This window comes from Magallana gigas, chromosome 9, assembly GCF_963853765.1.
Source record: "Magallana gigas chromosome 9, xbMagGiga1.1, whole genome shotgun sequence".
Classification (NCBI taxonomy): Eukaryota; Metazoa; Mollusca; class Bivalvia; order Ostreida; family Ostreidae; genus Magallana; species Magallana gigas.
Window position 1 is genome coordinate 20,811,336 of NC_088861.1, and position 17,755 is coordinate 20,829,090.

The 17,755-nt window shown below is 33.2% G+C and overlaps 1 protein-coding gene across 1 annotated transcript in view; it reads left to right on the forward strand.

The window, feature by feature from the left end:
* LOC105330288 (nucleoporin Nup37) overlaps window positions 1-17,755 on the forward strand; it is a 41,411-nt gene that overhangs the window by 17,995 nt on the left and 5,661 nt on the right. The window contains exons 4-5 of the mRNA XM_066070872.1: window positions 8,430-8,615; window positions 9,992-10,173. Of these exons, the coding sequence (XP_065926944.1) occupies window positions 8,430-8,615; window positions 9,992-10,173 (368 nt within the window). The remainder of the gene's footprint in view (window positions 1-8,429; window positions 8,616-9,991; window positions 10,174-17,755) is intronic.

Sequence of the window (17,755 nt, forward strand, 5' to 3'; positions counted from 1 at the left end):
AGGGCTCTACATTAACTTTTTTTCCTACTTGTCCATTCGGACAAGTGACCAAAACATTTACTTGTCCGAACTTCAACTTCACTTGTCCGAAAAATTTTCAATATTAAAGATCAAATATTGTCAACTTGAGAACTACAGTACTCTATTACTAAAATAAAATCATTTATTGATTAATACTCTAGCTATAATTAATAACCTGACTTTTTAAATGGAAACTTAAAGTGTCTTTCCTATAATTATGTACATGTATTTGTTCTATATAACATTAAACATGATTTGTCAGCTGTAGCTTTGTCATGGCAAATTACAAGACATCTTAAATTTAGCATCAGGTTTAAAAATACATGTAACTGTTATATTGATTTCTCAGCTGTTTTTTAAACTAAACATGGAATGTCATCATAGTCTATCAATGATGAATGAAACCTAAAATAAGTTACATTTCTTTCCATAATCCTTTATCTTTGCTACCTTTTCTTCCTTTCTTTTTCTTAACATATGTGTTTGGTACTTTGTAAGAACTAAGATCCACACCTTGAAAGTTGTTTGAAATTAGTGAACTTCAATCCCGATCAAGAGTAACTCAATTGCATTGCAATTTGATGTCGGGATCGAAATTCAAAATAACTAATCGATAAACTTATAACGAGACTACAGATAAACTTATCACAAAACTTTCTTTCCTTTTTTAAATGTTGGAGACTTCTTACTATAAAAAATGCACTTGTCCAGTCGGACAAGTGGCCAGCAATATTCACTTGTCCGCATATTTTTTTAACTGGTACCGGACAAGCGGACAAGCGTTAATGTCGAGCCCTGTGGTAGTCCTGGGGGTCAAATAATTGGTAAAAATGACGTTTTTTCACAAAAAACCTTCTTCCTCGAACTCCACCTACATTTTCAACAGTAGACAAATCATCTCTTGGAATATGTTTCAGGGTATCCTATAGATGCGCAATAAGGTTTTGGAAATTTCAATTTTGTCCTGGGGGTTATTTAATGGCTGAACAATTTAAAACAAAAATACTGGTTTCAAAAATGTCTTTTTTTTTGCAGTAGCCAAAATTATCTTCTAGAATATGATTGCATGGGGGTGTCATATTGAATTATGATCAGGTTCAAGAATTTTTTTATAAAGGGAATCAGTGGGCAACAAATGTTTTTTTGCAAAAAAGGTATGGTTCCCAGAACTCCTCGTACAGCTTTTGGAGTAGCTATGTAATCTCTTGGGATATTATTCGGGCTGTACTATAGATGTGCAATAAGGTTTTAAATATTTAAATTTCATCCAGGGTGTCAAAAAGTAGCAGAAAATTGATGTTTATCACTCCAAAAAAAACATAGATCCTAGAACTCCTCTTATGATTTAATGGATAGACACATCATATCTTGGGATATGATAGGGTCTGTTCTATAAATGTGCATTACGGTTCTGAAAATTTTTATTTAACCCTGGGGCCCATTACCTACATACTGTTTGATGCCCTTTAAGGATCAAGAATATATATTGTAAATGAGTGGGGATCTCAACCGTTTTTGAGATATTTGTGCGTTTCCTGCTCGTGGTGGGTTACGACCATCCCCAGGGCCCATGACCTACATACCGTTTGATGCCCCTTGACACAAGGTACAAGAATATTTGGTTTAAGGGTGGGGGATCTCAACTGTTTTGAAGATATTAAGGGACTAGCTGTTGGAGGTAGTTCAGGACCACCCAGAGGGCCCATGACCTACATAACATTTGTTGCCCCTTGATATAAGGAGCAGGAATATATATGATTTAGGTGTCATGATTATATCAGTTTCTGAGATATATGGTAATTTCCAATTCCTGGGGGGTGGGGATGACCCCAGGGGTCAGATCTAATAAACCCTATATATTGCCAGTATCAGTCAATATATGATTATGAAAACACTTTATTATTATCTTTTTCCGTTTTCAAGTAACCATTTACAACAGAGTCTACGATTTTTCCCATAAGGTTCAATGTTAGACCCCACACCTTTTTGACTTGCTCCCCCCCCCCCCCCCCCCCAGAAAAGTGGTTGTCTAACCCCAAATGAGAAAAATCAAACTAGGGTGCACAACTAGATATGCAGGCTTATTGTATCCTAGAGTTTTGTACAATTCTGTTCAACCATCTCTGAGAAACAAGTTCAGAGTGGGAAAGAATTATAAAAATTTTTATAAACAATTGCATGCATTGTTATGTATTTGTTCTTATATATATACATTTTGAATATAATAGACATATAAAAAACATCAAATAATTACTTTAATAAGGTATTTGATATTGGCAAATCATAAGTCTCTATTCACTTTGGGTGCCTCTCGCAGGTGACTGCTTAAGGTCAAGATCTAGAACCATAATCCGGTGAATATAATACGCAGTAGTGTACAATACGCACCCCCAACTTTGGGTCTGAAAGTGGTGGAAAAAAGCTTGTTGGGATGTATAATACACATCAAAAAAATTGACCAAACGGTAATCCTAAGTATCAACAGAGCAGTTATACTTTGTATGCATGCTTGAAACTTCATCGCGGGAATACGCTATCGGGAATAAGAAAAACACAATATTTTCTTAGATACTGATTTATTGTAACGAATACATCGCAGTAATATCTTTATTTCATAATCAATGTTTTAAATAGACCTAGTATTAAATATTCTGCCGTAAATAAAATCAACTACTTTCAACAAGCGTTATATGTAAGTGTAGTGAAAAACGGACGGTGTACAGGTATGAAGATAACGGACCTAATTAAATTCTTAAATAATTCCTATCAAATTGATCAATTAGAGGCCTGGAACATAATAAAATATGTGCACAAATAGTTGTGTTGTGTATAGTACACTTATAGCCTAAGGGAAGTGACAGAGATACCCAAGGTGTCAAGTGTTAGCGGTAGGGGAGCACAACAATGGCTTCAATTACCGGAATAGGTTATAGAATTATTAATACTCATAATTATTTGCAATAAATCAATTAGCATTACATGAAAATGGTTAAAAAGGAGCCACATGATGTGTAAGCTGTTTTCAAAGATCGGTTACAAATAGCACATCCATCCAAGCCCGCATTCTGTTAATAACAACAGTAATGGCGGCGTACACGGAGATAAAGAATAGACAGTTCAAATTAATTTTTAAAGGCCATTTTGAAACAGTTTATTTATTAACAGACTTAATTAAAGTATACATTTTCTTTAATTACATGCTATAACAATGATTTAAATCCTAAGGGTTAAATAATAATATATATGCGGCAATGAAGTAATGTTACAATGTATAGCGGGATATCAGTCTTGCCTATGAACAGCATAGGTAATACTGTAGTATGATATCCCATGCTTCACCTAGGGAAAAAATATGTCCAAATCCTATAGGGATGTATAATACGCACCCCTTTCTCATGGTAAAAAATGCTTGGAAAAAAGTGTGTATTATATTCACCGGATTACGGTAAATGATTCCAGAGTGTCTTTTTGGTGCTTGAACCATTATGACGTCATAATTGATTTGATGAATCTTTTCCCTTACTTTACGGCTTAAAAGGAATTATGTAGTAAATAAAACAATATTTTGACATTCTATTTTTAATCACGGGAAAATTATTCCCGGTACCTATATTCAATTTGACATAATTTTAAAGAGGAGGTCAAGAGCTTGTTTAATGCTGTTTTTGGAGAGACTGTAGGCATTCTAGATATATTTCATTAGTCAAAAATGGACACAACTTCGAGATTTGTTACCTTTATCCTTCATATTTCATAGGAACATACTTTTTAGCTCACCTGAGCCAAAGGCTCAAGTGAGCTTTTCTGATCACAATTTGTCCGTTTTCTGTCGTTTTCGTCGTCGTCGTTGTCATTGTTGTCGTCGTCGTCATTGTTAACTTTTCACATTTTCATCTTCTTCTCAAGAACCACTGGGCAGATTTCAACCAAATTTGGCACAAAGCACCACTAGTTGAAGGGGATTCAAGTTTGTTCAAATGAAGGGCCACGCCCTCTTTAAAGGGGAGATAATTGAGAATTATTGAAAATTTGTTGGTATTTTTCAAAAATCTTCTTCTCAAAAACTATTTGTCCTGAAAAGCTAAAACTTGTGTGGAGGCATCCTCAGGTAGTGTAGATTCAAGTTTGTTCAAATCATGGTCCCCGGGGGTAGGGAGGGGCCACAATTGGGGGATCAAGTTTTACATAGGAATATATAGAGAAAATCTTTAAAAATCTTCTTCTCAAAAACTATTGGGCCAGAAAAGCTCAAATTAAAGTGGGAGCATCCACAGGTAGTGTAGATTCAAATTTGTTCAAATCATGGTCCCCGGGGGTAGGGTGGGGCCACAATGGGGGGATCAAGTTTTACATAAGATTATATAGAGAAAATCTTTAAAAATCTTCTTCTCAAAAACTATTGGGCCAGAAAAGTTCAAATTAAAATGGGAGCATCCACAGGTAGTGTAGATTCAAATTTGTTCAAATCATGGTCCCCAGGTGTAGGGAGGGGCCACAAATGGGGGATCAAGTTTTACATAGGAATATATAGAGAAAATCTTTAAAAATCTTCTTCTCAAAAACTATTGGGCCAGAAAAGTTCAAATTAAAATGGGAGCATCCACAGGTAGTGTAGATTCAAATTTGTTCAAATCATGGTCCCCAGGTGTAGGGAGGGGCCACAAATGGGGGATCAAGTTTTACATAGGAATATATAGAGAAAATTTTTAAAAATTTTCTTCTCAAAAACTGTTAGGCCTGGAAAGCTCAAATTTGAATGGAAGCATCCTCAGGTAGTGTAGATTCAAGTTTGTTCAAATCATGGTCCCTGGGGGTAGGGTGGGGCCACAATTGGGGGATCAAGTTTTACATAGGAATATATAGAGATAATCTTCTTCTCAAAAACTATTAGGCCAGGAATGCTCAAATTTGAGTGGAAGCATCCTCAGATAGTGTAGATTCAAGTTTGTTCAAATCATGGTCCCCGGGGGTAGGGTGGGGCCACAATTGGGGGATTAAGTTTTACATAGGAATATATAGAGAAAATCTTTAAAAATCTTCTTCTCAAAAACTATTTGACCAAGAAAGCTCAAATTGGCGGGTAACCATCCTCAGATAATGTAGATTCAAGTTTGTTTAAATCATGGTCCCTGGGTGTAGGGCGGGGCCACAATGGGGGATACATTTTTATACATAGAGAAAATCTCTAAAAAATCTTCTCAAAACTATTAGGCCAAGAAAGCCCAAATCTGAGTGGAAGTATTTCCAAATCGTATAGATTCAAGTTTGTTAAAATAATAGTCCAGTGGTATGGTGAGGCCACAGTGGGGAATGAATTTTTACATAGGAATATACTGGCACTGTACCAGTTATCGGCTAAAATTTAACGTTTTCTTTTTATAATTTCTTATTTCTTGATATTTTTGGATAAAACTTGACATACATTAAAAAGTGAACTCCTTATTTATCAATCTGTTAGTTTATATCATTATTTAGAACCCAAAACATCTTGTTTTGTGCTTTTTAAGCACGCCCCGAATTTGCCGAGATTTTACGATTTACTGTACCAGTTATCGGCTTCGTGATAATAACATAATAAAAATCCGTGTTCATGTTGATTTTATACTCTGCTAAATGTAGTTTGAATTATGCCCCTTTGCTAGGTCAGACTAAAGTATTCGGGGTCATGATACATTATAAACAAAACTCATAAAATAATTCGTTTATTATCATACGGTAATACACCAAATCGTATACTATTCAATACATAATTGTGCAATCAGGCGTTCAATTGCGCTACGAATATCTCGGAAATTCGTGAATTCCTTTTGTTTATACATGTTAAATGTATTGATTTTATATGTCAAATCAAAGAAGGGATATATATAACGTATCACAGAGAGGTAATATTCTATTTATAACTTATTACGTCACTTCCCCCACTGTTGAAAGTGCAAAGATGTAAAATCAGCGGTAAACAATGATCGTTTAAGCTCATGTAAAAAACATATTCAAGAAAGTTTTCAAGCAAACTTACTTTTCTTTACCAAAAAAAAGACGACTGAATTAAAAAATCTTGGATTGTCGCGTGCTATAAACCCGAACTCTCAGTTTAGCCGATAACTGGTCTTAGCCGATAACTGGTACAGTACCAGTATTGAGAAAATCTTTAAAAATCTTCTTTTTTAAGACCATTTGGCCAGAAAAGCTTTAACTTGTGTAGAGGCATCCTCGGGTAGTGTAAATTCAAAATTACAGTCCCTAGTGGTAGGGCGGGGCCGTGATGGCTGTTTGAATTTTTACATAGGAATATATAGAGAAAATCTTTAAAAAATTCTGGGAAAGTTTTTCGGTCCAAAACTCAGTACTTAGTGTGAAAGCACAGGTTATGCAGATATAAGTTTGATGAAACCATGATACCCTAGAGAAAAGTGGGGCCACAAAATGGGGGGGGGGTGGGTATATAGGAATAGAGAAAAATCTTCTTACAGGTATAACAACAAAAGGGGCTTGGTATTTACCAAAAGAAAGAAGTGGATAAAAATTGGCAGATTTTCAATTTTTTTTTTAGCAAGATCTACAGTACTTAGTTGTCAAGATATTTTGATACTGTAATGCTAATTTGATCAGAATTAAGGCAATTGTTGCTCAGGTGAGCGATGTGGCCCCTGGGCTTCTTGTTCATCGTGTTTATAAAAAATTTAAGCCCCTGTACACCTTATGAAACAAAGATATTGTTATGAAGCATCATTAAAAGAATTTATATATTGAATTTCATAAACCTGTAGGCACCTTTCATTTACTAGATCTTGACCTTAATACAAGTTTAACTGTTCAAAACAGTGGAAATAGGGTGTGTGTCTTAAAAAATCTTCTTAAGAACCACTGCACCAGAAATGCCAAAATATACATCACAGCTTGTTTATATGAAGTTTCTAAATTGTTAAAAAATCAATTTATGGAAATACTGTGCAAGCATCCTCAGATAGTGTAGATTCTAAATTGTTAAAATGGTAACCCTCAGGCCAATACTGGGGCCGTAGGCAGGGTTCAAAGTTTAACATAGAAAGAGAATAGGGAAAATGTTTTCTTAGCAACCGCAATTCTACAATGTGTGGGATTATTATGCAAGCATCTTCAGTTAAATAATGTAGATTCTAAAGTCGTATAACAGTAAACCCAAAACCAATACTGGGGCCCCAAAATTGCTTCAAAGTTCACATAGATGTATAAACTTATTAGAGAAAATGTTTTAAAACTTTCTTCTTAAGAAATAAACTGCTAGTCAATAAGTTATTTTACTATGTAAGCATCCTCAGATCCATATATCAAGGTCACAGTAAACATCTTTCACATGTATTTTTTTAATAATTATTTATAGTATACAATTATTTAATGCTTGAGCAGTCAATAGACTCGAATATTTTTCCCAGCTGTTCCCTGCACCAAGGGAAAAAATTCGGGTCTATAGACTGTTCAGGCATTAAATAATTGTTTTATTACCTAATTCCGTTTTAAGTATTTTGTGTTCACATTTAAAGTTAAATTACAAGCTTTCATACCATTATGCATTCAGATCATTGTTAATCAATACTAAGATGACCCAAAAGATAAAGTTTAAGAACAATACATATATGTAGTAAAATAAACATAATAAAGTTATCTTTTAATCTTGTAGCAATTAAACTTATTTTCTAAAATACGTTGCCGGTCCAATAGATCGCAGTCTATTGACCGGCGGTCCAATAGATCACAGTCTATTGACCGGCGGTCTAATAGATCGCAGTCAGTTCAATAGATCACTTTCAAACCTGTTTTAACACATACAAAATACAAAATAGACGAAAATATTTAATCTGTAATAAAACAAGAAAAACCCTTTGATTAGGTAATAATCCATTTTACAACATTGTTATTTCTAATATGTTAAGGCCAAGGATAACAAGGTTGGTCAATTAATACATCTTAGATCTTAGGATATGATGTCAAAAGTAGGCTTCTTTTTATGTATCATTTAATGTATTGTCAGATCTTGAAATATATGAGAATGTTACAATGTTTTAAAGAGTTTTATATTTATACACATCAAAATAGAATGGTTTAAGAACTATTTTTCAGGTGAGCAATGTGGCCCATTGGCCTCTTGTTCGGCATTTTGATTATGTTATCAGCTGGTTGCTACTTGAAATTATGCTTTCACCTGAAGTGAAGGGTATATCAAAACAGTTGCTGACTGATATTCTGGCATCATATGATGTGTTGGACCTTCAGACATTTTGCCCTTTTACCCGGTCAATAATTGTATAATATTTAATAGGGATTAAAAAATCTAGATGTGCTATGTGTCATGTTGCATTTATTCTCAATTTTTTTTTCTTCAAATTTTTAAAAACTCACTTTAGCAGCCTAATATTTAATTTTAACTCTAGGTCTTGGAGGGACATTCAGACTTCATAAATTCTCTTGCCTATAATCCTGGAAATGGAGACATGTTGGTTTCTACAGGAGATGACTACACATGCAGACTATGGGGCAATGATGGCAGTCAGCAGGCATGTTTCCAGCTTAGTGCACCAGGAATGTCAGTTTATATACATGAGAAAGAGCCAGGAAAGGTACAAGCTTCTAACAGGTATTTTAAGCATCTTAGTTTTTTTTTAGGATTACTTTATCAGAATGAATGTTATCCTTTAGATAATATTATGGCGAAGCAGAATTTTTTTTAAAGATAGTGCAAAGCTCATTGCAAACCAATGAGTAGATTTTCCAATGCAATTGCTAGGCAAGAAAAAGATGTCTTTTTGATATTTTGTATTGGTTTTGCAATACATTATGTATTGGTTATGCAATACATTAGCACCTGTTTTAAGAGACCAATTGTGGGAGAGTGAATGGTCACTTAAGACAGGTATAGCCTTTTATTCCAAAAATTATTGTACAATAAAATTTGGTTAAAGGGAAGTCCTAGGGACCAATGGATTTTCTTCATTATTGTGGGGGGGGGGGGGGGGCTAAAATAAAGGAAGCTGGAAGTTAACCGTGAACACCAACTGAAAATTTAGTTATTTATATTGCATATAATCTTTTTTCTGTAAAAATGGTATTCCATAAAGGTAAATATGTCAAAGATTAAGTATATGCTAAAATAAGTGTAAAATTTGGATATTCATTTTTGGTTAATCTTGCTAATTTTTACCCATGTTTTTGCATCATCGCTTTTTAGTTTGAAATATTTTCTAAATGCATATAGAACAAAAGTTGTTTATAAATGTAAGGGCTTTCATTTGAGACCAGATAAAAGGGGCTGGCTCCTTAAATAAGGGATCTAGGTGCCCGGAAAGTGTTTGCTGTATAACTAAAAAACAATACATGCTACGATAATGATGTCACGGAAAAGTTGTTCTTCATTATTTTATCAATCTAACTGTAATATAGTATTGTTTGAATATTGCGTAATATAAGAGTTGAAAGCTTCACATGAAGACATGCATACCCGCTTTCATTTTGCTTATAGGGAATAGCTCCCTGTGCATAAAAGTGTTTTAAAGTCGCAGTCAATTCTTTTTAAGGCTAAATACAGGAGATCTAACTCTTCAATACTCTGCAGTCTGAGAGTTACCTTAATACATAGAAAATACACATTCATGAACTAATTCTCGTTTGATCTGATGATCCGTGCCTGGCAACACGACGTGATCAGACTCTTTGGATCAAGTTTCTGTTATAATGATATATATATCATATGATAGAATATTGTATTTTATGATATTATACAATATTGTGTTAAAACCAAATACAATATAAAATACTTTAATAAGATATAATGAGCTATGATTTTATGATATGATAAAGGTGGCTCATAAAGGTGATGTCTCATCTTGAGCTCTGTAATCTATGATTTGTTTCTTATGTTTGTTTTAGAATTGCTAGGTAATGTTGAAGTGTGGGGAATTTCAGTGTGCGGATTATTTTTTTTAAATTTTTCAAAAAGGTGGTGGTAGCCCAAAAAAATGGCCTCATCAAAATTTTTAGCCTTGATCTCCAGCACCAAATCAGCTCCTGTGACTGCGGCATTTCTCCATTGATGGCAATTGACTTGTGTAATTCGGATGAAGATATAATTGGAGCAGTAGCAGGGACTGAATGGATGGTCTTTCAGCTATCTAGGTCTAGGTATGGTGCATTTAAAACCTTATGTCTCAAATGATTTGAAAGAATTAGAATTGGTGCATTATATAAATAACTAGAGCCAAGCTTGATGAAAAGAAACAAGGAGGTCTCCCATTGCAGCTTCAAGTCAAGAAAGGATAGTCAATTAGTCTTATTAAACTATCCCCCTTCTATTTACGCTTGCCTGACAGTCTGACAGGAGATCATCTTCACAAGACCTTTACTTCATGTCAATCAGTGTTTTAGGAAATCAATTTGTTCTTTTGCAGATCAATTGTACATATATTAGAGGTGTGCATATTGTTAGGATTTTGATTTCTTAAAATTTATGAGAAAAATACCAGCTTTTGAACTTTGTGATTTTTTGGCAAAATATTGCAAATATGGTACTCCATTTCACTGGATACGGTAGGTAGTGTTTATCAATTCAGGGTTGACATGGATTATGGATACAGTTCACATTAAAGAAAACCCGGTTTGCTGTCACATTGACAGCTTTTTACTTGTTTATATTTCAAATGCTGAAAAGGAAATACCAAATTTAAAAATCTTAAGTTGAATGTAATAAACTCAAGTAAACAAAAACATGACTCAAACCAAGCTATGTATCTTTCTTATAATTCTACAATTGAAGCTGAAATTTTGGTTGATCATTAGAACTGTCTTGCTTAAAGGATGATGTATGCTGTAACTTCTTTCTGGTGCCCCTTCTTATATTATGAATTATATAAAATCTGCACCATTTTTGATAGTTTTTCAAATACAAGTAAATAAAACGATGTCGTATAAACAGTTTCCATAGTTCTGACACATTATTACTGTGAGGATAAATGCATTATTGCTTTATTCGTTATTTGTTCTAAAATTGATGTATTACTGAAATTATCGAGAGAAATGTCAGATGGGATTGATGTTTAGTTTATTTCACCCGCCATGTTTACCTCAGATTGTCTGACCTGGAAGCGTGGCTATGATGTAACTATGGTGGGCGGAGCTTATCAATGCAAAATGGATCGATGTATTCCGTTCAGCGTGCGCTCACTGTTCGCTCAGAGTGTGCTCACCGTACGCTCACAGCGCTCACCATTTAAGTGGGAAAGGAAAACATTTCAGGGACTGTATCATGTGATACATTATATATAAAACAATATATATGATACAATATTATATTTGTTGCAATATTTTATCATTTCATGGTACACCTACTCATCTTGATATTTCATATTTAACACAGAAATTGTGTTCAGTAAGTCATTAAAATATTAAGAGTTGTGGCCCTTTGGAATTATTTTTAAATAAAAGTAGTTGCCCTTTGAATATTGACATCACATTGTTGTGTCTGGAGCAGAACAAAATGACTGCGTCTAAATTTGCTCAAATCTCTGCAGAGGTTTAAAATTTAATAGCAACAAAACATTGTAAGTAATATGGGTGAAGCGAAGATTTTTAAAGCTTATTTGAAAGGTGGTATTGATAATTTTGAAAAGTTAAAATGAGTTTTATTGGACGAGATGTAAATACAGGCATCTTGTACATGGCTTTGCGTAGATCACCGCTATTTGTGAATGAATATGTCGCTTGATAGTCCTCATGAAAACAAAACACTTATGAGGTTAGTTACTGACTCACTATGGAAATATATTGGGTTGATCTTTCCAAATGAGTCAGTAGCTAACCTAATAATACAATGATATGTTATATAATCATATTATCATATAATACAAAATTGTATCATATGAAACAAAATGATACAATATCATATAATACATTATTATGCCTTCTGTCAGTTTGTCACTATATATTCAATACTCATCTATTTTCGCATAGTATTAAAGGATTTATATATCGTAAGCATACTATGCCAAAATAGAGCACGGCAAATGTTTTCAACGAAAATCTTTCAAGCGCCGACAGCGGGATTCAGCGGGATTCGAACTCACGACGCTAAAATCATTCAAGCTTGAAGCCCAACGCATTACTGCTACGCTAAATAAGCCGTAATTAAAACTAGCGGTATTTATATATTTAAAACGTAGATATATACACGACTGACATCAAGCAATTAAAATTATTAATTTTTCCAAAAACACTTCATTATTGACAGTAATTTTAAAGTTAAAGTTTCTTATAAACTTTTGAACAAATTGATTTAACATTTTTCAAAGTAATTCTACATGAGAATCACAAAAACACTTTTTTTAATGACGCTTGATAAAGAATGTACAAGAAAAAAATTCAATGAGATTTCGTCTGCTAAACATTTTGAGTTTTCTCGGTAAGGCCAAACGTCTCTCATTTCTTGAAAAGAACATAAACCTTTGTTGACTTTTTATTGTACAACAACTTGTTGATTAAATAAACAATCAAATCAATTGATTAATTTGAAAAAACCCCAAAAGCTTGCTTTTCCAGTGATAATTTATAGGGACTTGTCAATAGTATATAGTACTATATATTGTATTATATGATATAATATCATATGATACAGTTTCATATGATTCCATTTTTTATTATATAATCCACTTTGTATTATAAAGTTATAGTGTATTGATAGATATTGATCGTACAATACAGTATGAAATTTACTTATAATATGATACAGTATTGTAACATTATACCATATTGTGTTAAACCACCCATTAATATATGATATGTTTATAAGGCCATATAAAATTAATCTCTTGGTTCTCAGGCAGATGTGTCGGATGGTGAAAATTTTTGCCCCATGCGCAACATGTTGCGAAGGGGAAATAGCATCGCTGCTGTGCGTGTGTATGTATGTGTGTGTGTCTTCTTCAGTTTTAAAGCAAGATTTAAAGAAACCCCTTGCACAGATGTTTATCAAATTTTGTACACTTATTTGCCATGGTAAAAGGACAACCCCTGTTCATTTTCAAGTCAATTAGTTGAATATTTTATAATATTTTGTTAAAATAACACAAATTTAAACAGAAATTTTAAGTACTACTTGACAATAACTACTTCTGCTTCACTACTGTGAAACTCACTTCAAATCAACAACTTAATAGTTTTGGGATTTAGATCTAGTACAGGTAAAATTATAAAAAATGTAGTAATGGAGGGTTAGTACAATTAGGTCTCCTCAATTACATGTAAATAACGTTAACTGTATATATATTCCTAAATAATGCATCCCAAACACAATAATTCATGTCGCGAGGGGATGCTTCGCTTAGCGGTGCCCTTGTTTCTTTTTATTTCATTATAAATAAGAAGGATGCAATATTTCTTTCATTTTAAGAACGTAAAATTCTTATTTAAATCCAGAAAAATCAATGTTTTACAGCAAAAAGTAGTTACCTTGCAATGAATGTATTGGATTTATGAGCTCAAACTAAATTAAAAATGAATAAGTGATCATGTTCCTTATGAAATACTACATCTACGAGGCTTGAAAAAGCCATGTGTTTAGGTATAATGTGATGTTTAGTATAGTGCAAGCTGCAGGAACCCTCCTCCTATATGCATCATATACCAAAACTAAAATCATTGCCGTCGTGATCATAGCTTAAACACAGCCGACAACGTCTCCTAATTAGATGGACCATTTGCAATTGCGATAATTCAATTTCAATCATCATGATGTTTCAGTTGCAATTATGTTCTTTATTAAAGGGACTTGGACACGATTTGAGCTGAAAATTTTAAATATTATTTTCCATTTTTAGCTCACCGAGACGAAGTCAAGGAGAGCTTATGCTATACCCTCGGCGTCGGCGTCGGCGGTGGCGTCGGCGTCGGCGTCGGCGTCGGCGTCCGGACCTGGTTAAAGTTTTTGTTGCAGGTCCTGTATCTAAGCTATTACTTGTCCTATCTTCACCAAACTTGCATGGGTGATGCATCTGGACCTACTTATGGACTTGAAAGACTTGGATGCTGAATCTGGGTCCTAAATTTCAGATGCTGGAGGAGGTTAAGGTTGTTGGACCAGGTTAAAGTTTTTGTTGCAGGTGCCCTTTGATAGCAATATCTTAGTTACTGCTGGTCCGTACATCACCAAACTTGCATGGATGGTGTGCCTTATGATACTGATGCACCAGACAGGCTTGAGTGCTGAATCTGAGCTATAGGTTTCGGATGCTGGAGGAGGTTAAGGTTTTTGGAGCAGGTTAAAGTTTTTGTTGTGGGTGCCCATTGATAGCAATATCTAAGTTACTACTGGTCCTAACTTCACCAAACTTGTATGGATGATGCGTCTTATGATACTGATGCACCTGACAAGCTTGAATGCTGAATCTGAGCAATAGGTTTCGGATGCTGGAAGAGGTTAAGGTTTTTAGAGCTGGTTAAAGTTTTTGTTGCAGGTGCCCTCTGATGATTATATCTTAGTTACTACTGGTCCTTACTTCACCAAACTTGTATGGATGGTGCGTCTTATGATACTGATGCACCTGACAAGCTTGAATGCTGAATCTGAGCAATAGGTTTCGGATGCTGGAGGAGGTTAAGGTTTTAAGAGCTGGTTAAATAAAGTTTTTGAAACAGGTGCCCTCTGATGATGATATCTTAGTTATTACTTGTCCTTACTTCACCAGACTTCCATGGATGGTGTGTCTTATGATACTGATGCACCTGACAGGCTTGAATGCTGAGTCTGGTTTCGGATGCTGGATAAAGTTAAGTTTTTAGGAACAGGTCACATGTTTAATAGATGATAGTACTATATCAAACTTGCATAGTTGATTTAACTGTAATATGAATGAATCGCAGAGGTAGCTTCAGATTCAGAGCTTGATCTCCATTATCAAGGATGCTAAAAAATAAATCTTAGTTATTACAGGTCCTAACTTCACCAAACTTGAATGGATGGTGTGTCTTATGATACAGATGCACCTGACAGGCATGGGTGCTGAATCTGAGCCATAGGTTGCGGATGCTGGAGGAAGTTAAGGTTTTAATTGCTAGTGCCCTCTGATGATGATATCTTAGTTATTACTGGTCCAAACTTCACCAAACTTGCATGGATGATGCGTGTTATGATACCAATGCACCTGATGGGCTTGAATGCTGAATCTGAGCCATAGGTTTCGGATGCTGGATGAGGTTTAGTTTTTTGGAACAGGTCACATGTTTTATAGATGATAGCTTGCATAGTTGATTTAACTTTATTATAAATTAAATGCAGAGGTTGCTTTATATGCAGAGCCTGATCTCCATTATCAAGGATGCTAAAGAAATCTCCTACCTCACTCAAACCAGCTCGATAGATAGATGTGTTTGTTGATAAATGATATAACATGATTCCTATGATATAGTATTGTATGATATGAAACAATATTGTTTGATATGATACAATATGATATCATATGTTATATTATAAAAAGTTATACAATACGATATGATATTGTATCAATTTTTTGGATATGTTATGATATGATATTGTATCATGATACTGTTATGTATAGTATTGTATATTATGATACAATATTGTATAATATTATATTGTATTTTTAATTTATTATTTTATCACATGATACAATTACATAAGATATTGCAAAATATTATATTGTGTCCTATGATACAATATTGTATATTCTATAATATTGTATCATACAATATTGTATAATATGATATTGGTTTCAGTATTATAGAAATATATCACATGAAATTGTATTATATGATATTGTAATATTATATAATATTACAATATTATATAATATTACAATATCATATTGTAATATTATATAATATTGTATCATACGATATTGTATGATATGATATTGGTTTATATGATATATTATCTTATCACATGAAATTGTATTATATGATATTGTAATATATATTATTGTGTCATATGATACAATATGTATAATATAATAATGTATTTTATAATATTTTGCTTTATCACATAATATTGTATCATTTGATAAGATACAATGTTGGAATCAAATTATATTGTATTATATATGATATGATTACTTATTAGGTTAGTTACTGACTCACTACGGAAATATATTGGGTTGATCAATCTCATAGATGGCGAGGCGAAGCCGAGCCATCTATGAGATTGATCAACCCAATATATTTCCGTAGTGAGTCAGTAACTAACCTAATAAGTGTTTTGTTTTCCCGAGGACTATTAAGTGACATATTTATTCACAAATAGCGATGATCATGGCACAGCCATGTACAAGATGCCTAACATCTCGTCCAATTTAACTCATTTAAACTCTTCAAAATTCAATCTCACCTTTCAATACTCTTTAAAAATCTTTGCTTCACCCATGTTTACCTACAATGTTTTGTTGCTATTCAATTTTAAATGTTTTCTCCCTTTTCTCTGCAGAGATTTGAGCAAATTTCGACGCTGCCATTTTGTTCTGCTCCAGACAAAACAATGTGACGTCAATATTCTAAGGGCAACTACTCTAATTTTAAAGAATTTCAAAGGGCAACAACTCCAAATACTTTAAGAACTTACAGCATGCAGTTTATGTATAAAATACTATGAAATGTCGAAATGAATAGGTGAGGCGGCGGCCAATGACGGCCATATTGCCTAATATTAATCCTCACAGAACCTACATAGTGATATATGAGGCAATCACGTGCTACGTTTAAACCAATGAAAATGTGACATTTCAGTCCAAGGGAAAACAAAATATCATATAATGTATCAAATATGTTTCAGTGTCATTCAATACAATATCATACTATATAATACAATATAATATGTTTCAATGTTATGATGTATTATGTAATATGATATTGTAATATAATACTATATTGTATTATATTTTATGATATTGTATTATGTGATCAAATACAATAAGGTATAACACAATACAATGTCATATCATACATTACAATATCATATCTCATTATTGTTTATTACGGTATTTTATTGTTTTATATGATATATATTATAAATATGACATGATACAATATTTAATTTTATATCATTGTATTGATTAACATATGAACATATGATTATCATAAAAAAAATTTATCAGATGATATACGATATTTTGTCAAAACAGAATCCATGAATATCCAAGATCATAAAGTATGATTTTCATATAAAATGATAAAGGTGGTCTTATCAAGGTGATGTCTCATAATGGTGATGCTCCGTCTCGGTGAGCTTAGTAATCTATGATTACCTATGTTTAATGTTTAGAATGGTTAATATGAGTATTTTTAATGCTTTTTCAAAATTTGAAAATCTGATATTATAAGCAAGATACAGAGTTGGAATTCTTTGTTTTGTAAACAAAGCTCGAACCTTGTTATTGTTTATATATGTGTTTTATTGGTGTAAGTTTCCATCAAATGTTGCTTCCTTCTATTGATAATATATTTTATAAACACATTGAACAACTTTGCTTTGTTTCTTACGAGTTATTATGTCAAAGAAATGGTAATTCCATAATTTACATCCTTTGTAAACAAATATAAGACTCGAGTTTTGTTTACATAACAATGAATTCTTCTGTATCTCTCATAACTTTAATTATAACATTTAATTTTGGTCAATCATTCAAACTGTGCAAGTAAATCATTTTATATCTAAAAAACGAAAAATAAAATTTTGATCTAAAATTGTGTCCAAGTCCCTTTAAGT